The sequence below is a fragment of the Hylaeus anthracinus genome, unplaced genomic scaffold (assembly GCF_026225885.1).
Source record: "Hylaeus anthracinus isolate JK02 unplaced genomic scaffold, UHH_iyHylAnth1.0_haploid 11982, whole genome shotgun sequence".
In the NCBI taxonomy this organism is placed as follows: Eukaryota; Metazoa; Arthropoda; class Insecta; order Hymenoptera; family Colletidae; genus Hylaeus; species Hylaeus anthracinus.
This window is the reverse complement of record NW_026534330.1, coordinates 12,242,617-12,248,538: the sequence shown is the minus strand read 5'-3', so window position 1 is coordinate 12,248,538 and position 5,922 is coordinate 12,242,617. Positions and strand designations below refer to the sequence as shown.

At 44.0% G+C, this 5,922-nt stretch overlaps 1 protein-coding gene across 1 annotated transcript in view; it reads left to right on the top strand.

Annotated features, from left to right (window-relative positions):
- LOC128886443 (mucin-2-like) overlaps nucleotides 1-5,922 on the top strand; it is an 18,256-nt gene that overhangs the window by 9,675 nt on the left and 2,659 nt on the right. Inside the window, exons 4-5 of the mRNA XM_054141378.1 lie at nucleotides 622-726; nucleotides 4,038-5,922. The exon at nucleotides 4,038-5,922 is cut by the window's right edge and continues 2,659 nt beyond it. Coding sequence (XP_053997353.1) covers nucleotides 622-726; nucleotides 4,038-5,922 — 1,990 coding nt within the window. The remainder of the gene's footprint in view (nucleotides 1-621; nucleotides 727-4,037) is intronic.

Sequence of the window (5,922 nt, the reverse complement as noted above, 5' to 3'; positions counted from 1 at the left end):
AATAAACATTTCCTTTAATTCAGGAGGCAGTTTCGTAACGAAAATTAATAAACGATTGTCTTAGATATATATCACTTTCTCAAAACAATTTTGTTGTTTTTTATCCACATAAAAGTATGTTTGCTTTAATAGTGCGCATAATTTCAACTGAAGTATTTATTCTAAATCCAAATTAATTTTACAAAAACTACAGAAATTCTTTCATTTTTGTTCCATCTACTTTCGAGTACGTTTAACCACCAACCACGTAAAGAATGAACGTTAAGTGGTGCTTGATTGGTGCTTAATTAGTGCGCATAATTTCAACTGAAGTATTTATTCTAAATCTAAATTAATTTTACAAAAGCTACAGAAATTCTTTCATTTTTGTTCCACCTACTTTCGAGTACGTTTAACCACCAACCACGTAAAAAATGAACGTTAAGTGGCGCTTAATTGGGCCAGCAATTGTTACGAGCGTTCCGCCAAGGTCCACAGACCTGTTCGTCTGAATGTTACAACGTAATGAAAGTCAACGCGCTTGTACAATCGCGATTAATAAATCGTTGGCGTGGGCTACCGTTTCAGGTATATCGGAACGACGATCGAAGTTAACGCACGAATAAACGTTCTCTGTTTCAGACTTCTCGGATATAAGGAGGAACGTGCCAGGGGAGCCAGGCGTCGATTACCCTGCGTACACGACGCTACCGCAGACAGGATTCACGTGCGAAGGACGTTCACGAGGTGAATGAGATTCGAATGAATCGCTATCGCATACCTTTACCCTCGATTTCACCGTGTCTTCCTCGAATCGAAATTCCATCGATCCGCGTTTTCCATAAGCTCGTGGAAAAGTTAGTGCCGCGACTTTGGGATTAGGTAACGCGTCAGGCTGTTTTCAAACGATCCACCAACCGGTTGGGCCTGTTAGACTCAGTCCAAATCAGCTAACATCACATTAAAGCACTTATTTATTTGCATTCTAAACCTTATTAGGATGGAATATCTTTGCGCAATTAAAATGGTTTCAGAAGGAGACCGTCAAAGTTTGAGAAAGTGCATGCGAGTTTGCAGTGGTTTGAGAAGGTGAAAATAAGCAAAACATTAGCCATAACGAGGGGTGATAAAATATATAAATTCAGAAGCGTGGAAACGTGACATATGGCAGTAGAGAAAGATAAAAGGGCAAGATTCCTCGAATAGCTGTTTTGCAACTTAATCCTAAGCAACTATATATCATAATACAGCCTAAACCCTCGATTCGAGTATTCTGAGACAGTGTTGCTGATTAGATTTTTAGCTGTACCGTGTTTAGAAACTTGTTTCTATTGGCGGAGGGTGTAAATGAAGTATAAACTTTCTATAAGTGGAAGTATGGCTTTAGGTGGCTCGGTTAGACGCTTCGGGTCAAGTCTGGACGCGCCCTAAGGCGTGTTAGATGAAAGTGTTCGCGCCGAGGGAATCGATGAAAATGCTACGCGTACGTAACATAGTAATCTTGCGATCGTTCGTCGTAGAATTGCTTCTAACATCATTACAGTCCGGTATTTAATTTCAACGTTGGAACTGGGAACCTCTCAACCTTTTTGATGTATCATTTTTGAAGAGTAAAAGAAAATATGTGCAACGTAGGGAATAAGAGCAAGTTTAAAATTTCTTTATTTCATTCATCTAGGAATCGTCTCAGCTTTCTCTCGTAAAAGTTCATCGATGGTTTAGAACCTTTTTTATTTACCTTTATTAAAGTGTAAAATAAAACGTGTGCGGCATAGGACATGAAAGAATGAGAATGAGAATGGAAACGCAAGTTTAGAATTCCTCTATTTATTCCATTGATCTAGGAATCATCTCAGCTTTCTCTCATCGAAGCAGAGCTAAAAAGTCGAATGCCTCTTGCGAACCACCGCGCATTCATGATTAATTGCATCTTATTTTCTCCAAACTGGTTCCCAGATACAACTTCTATTCCATCTTAAAAAGAAGTCTCTGATATTTACTAACGTTCATTACCCGTTTCATGTTCGCCTCGATAACGGTGGCTGGATGGTAATGCAACTGCCAAAGAAACGCTGGCAATCTATTCGTGCGCCAGTAAACCGTCGACCTGCGTCGCCTGGAAGAATTTCAATTTCAGCATTGGAATCAGCAGGTGGCGCGAAATTAGTTTTCCCATTGGGTCGACTCGTTCTTTCTTGAATTTTCTTCGATCAATATCGCAGCAGTAATTTTACGTTGGTCTCTATGCAGAGGCTTTAACTTCCAAAATTTTAGTAGGTTTCTGGAACCGTAAGGAAAATGGATTCTGGTCCTAGAGGATTCGTTAGACCATTAGGATCCCACGAAAGTGTCGCTCCACATCGATAGCCGTTTGGTCCCGCACTTTTTCACCTTTAGTATCGGTGTCAAGGATAGTTCTCACGCACACAGCCTATAGAAGCACGTGTGGCTTGTGACGTCTTCCTGCAACGTTTGCTTCGGTTTCGCAATAGGTCACCGCTCCAACGAGGCTCCCTGCACCTCGAAACTCCTTACAAAAATCCTCACAAAAAATCTTGATGTGTTCGTGGAGTGTTTTCATACTGGCTGGGACAAAAAAGTTTTGTTTCAATATAGCGGTTTCCAAATGAATCTAGGACTCCATTGCTCCCGGAGACTCCGAAGAACATAACACTCCGAAATAAGCAATTCGGAGTATAATACCAGAATTCCATCAGCTTCTTTTCTCTGATAGATTGCCACTGTGTTTCCTGTCTCAATCCCTGTCTTTTGATTGTCTTGCGAAACGTCAAGCTTCCTGGATATTATAATCCACTTCGTCCAAAGGTAGTAATCCGAGCAGAGTTAATTACATCTACCACAGAACGAGTCAATGGCGTCACTTGGTTGCATCGCGACGGTTAAGTCACCAGGATTCCAGACGTGTTTCGAGACCGTGTATTCCCGTTGAAGAAAGTTCAGTCCCCGCTCGTATATTATGGTTTCTTTATTGAGCAACCGCCTGATAATGTTGTACAGTTGTAGGATGTTGCTTGAGGAGTAGCTGAATGTCGGCGAAAGTAGCCTAACAATGAGATAAAGGCCAGTGGGATTATTCTAACGTATCCCAGGCTAACTCGAGAGATTGGATCCTGTTATTATTTGTTGCTACAAATGATTCGATGACTTTCGCTGCTGGAAATGTATGGATAACTTTATTGCCGAGCTGATATTTAACCGTGTCGATTCAGGCGAAAGGAATAATATAGCAGTTATTGCGTGGAGAACATAGTTTCTTAGATTAGCGACGTCTTTTTAGAAGAATTTGGAATTATCACCTGTGTCTAAGAAGTTCTAAGACGCTCCGTTCGATTTCTCGTCGATCAGGTATCTCCGTAACGTGGTCGCGCGTGCGACGAAAGCGGTTCAATTAAAATTTCCAAGTATCTCGGAATCGTGTCGTAAAACGTTCTCTGATGGCTAGCGAAGAATCCTTTGTATCGCGCGATCGAACTCACGGAAGAAATTCCGCTATTAGATAATCCGAAAGGAGAAAGATACTGTACAAATATAGCAGTGGCGTTGTATGACCGTTACGTAAGCTCCATCAAACGTAAACATTGATCGTGTCGAGATTATTCCACATTGAAAAAACCTCGGATCATTAGGAACGTTATTCCAGTTACGGGGCCGGCGCCACAACTTGTCGCAAGGACGTTTTAATTCGAGGAACTGTGTAACGAACTGTGTGTGTTTCAATCATGTTTTCATTTCATTATTGGAACGACGAGTACAGAAGTTATTTTAAGATAACCAGTGCTCGCAGAACTATTCTTTGTGCTAAATTAATAATATAAATCCGTACAAAAGCCATTGTGTCAAATTAAATTTTCTTTTTTCTAAACCATACCTGAAATATAAAGCAAATCAGAGGTTAACCTCCAGAATATCGTATCCACCCGTGTCGCATTTATCGATTCAGACCCCTTGAGACTCTCGAGAAATAAAATTCAAATAACTGGAGAAAGCAAAGATGCGTAACGTATTGTTTAATTTATTGTCTTAACTTTCCCGTGCAGGTTACTACGCAGACATGGTGGCAGGATGCCAAGTGTTCCATGTGTGCCACGACGTCCTGGTTTCCTCGTTCCTCTGCCCCATAGGGTCGACTTTCAGTCAGAAGCTGTTGACTTGCGATTGGTGGACCAAAGTGGACTGTTCCTCCAGCGAGAAGTACATCGACGTGAATCGCAACAGCTACCAGCAGGACGACGACGAAATGATACGCAACGCCTACGCCATGGTCAGCCTTCAATCGGGAACAGACGTGACCAAGGATGGTTTAGTGGATCCTGACAGGACAGGAAGCGTGGTGGACTATCAGCGAGGATCAGGAAGGATCCTCGATTACACACCTATGGATTCTACCGGAAACGACCTGAGAACCAACTTCGAGGACTACCCCAGGCCCGCGGTCCACGATTTTCTGCCACCCTATCAGTTCAAGGCTAGAAAACCTGAAACCAGTCGCAGTTACCAAGAGAGGTTCTACCATCGCGAGAAATCTCGATCCCCTTACCAAGATTCACCGATCATACGAGTGCAGAAGCTAAACGATCGTGACCACGTCGATCAACAGAGGTCCAGAGATTTCCAAGGCAGTTATCGAAGGCCCAACGAGTTCAGCGACCAGTTCCAACCCTCCTACGCCCCTACAGTGCCCACAGTGACCACCACCACGAGGAGGTTCTACTCTCCTACTGTTCCAACAACCTATCGACCATCCACTTTGGCCTACGACAAGCTGGACCAGGACATAGACAGTTCCGACTACTTCTTTTCTCACAGCGGTACCAAAAGCTACGTCACTCCGCCGACAAGGTTCCCCAGCAACGAGGAGAGCCGTGGATCCTTCGAGCAAGACTCGAAGAAGACGGATTATCACTCGAGAAAGATCGACAGGGATGATTACAATCAGCAGGAGAGATACGAAGATTACGGAGACCCCAGCAGCGAAGAGGAGAAGAGAGGTCGATCTCAAGAGACGTTTCAAGTGAGAGTCGCCGAAGACCTTCGATTCAATCAGTCGAATATACAAGCAGAGAGGAGTCCTTTGTTCGACGAGGCTTACCAAGGATACCAGGACGAAGAGAGCGTGGACGACATCGAACCTAGAGGCAGCATCGGCCTGGGTCACGCGCTGCGTCAGCCGTTCAGGGGAATCTCGGTCCAGGAGCAGAATCCTGTGAGCGACAAAGCCAAAGGTGGAGGATTCGATTCGGTGGGTGGTTCCAGACCCAACGCAACTGTTCCTCGCGAAGAGAAAGGTAGGACAGGTTATCAGTTCTTGGGGAGAACAGAGCCTACAGCCTCTGTAAACGATCCAGAGACGACAGAACAATACCAAAGAGACGATCAAAGATATTCGGAGACCTTCGTGCCGTCAACGACTCCTTCCTACGTCGAGAGCACTATAAGAGCGAGCACTATTGATTCGAGTCGCCACGAAGCGATTAATCCCTCTGCGACGACTGCGTCAGGTTATTTGAAAAGTAATTTAACGAATGCCAGTTCGGAATCGTCGAAGGAAAAGGACACTGAGGATAGAGTGGATACTGGGTTGCACACGTTTAGGCCACCTGATATCTTGGAGCCTCCTGAAGCGACGAGCAAATTCCAGATAAACGTGCCTGACTTGTCGGGGGTGTCCAGTTTGTTGGTTCGTTACTCGACTCTTGATAACGAGCCTAACCTGGGAATGAGGACTACGACAGAGCTACCAAGGTTCCAGAGCAGCTATGCGGATGACTATGGTCAGTCTACAGGTTATGATGCGGGAGATACGAATAACTATAATAGCAGAGGAGCGTCGAGAGTCTCCAGTCCTCAATATTATCCTACGACGCAGTCTAAGTCCTTGATATCTTCCCATTCGCGACTTTCTTCCTCTTCTTCGGGTAATTT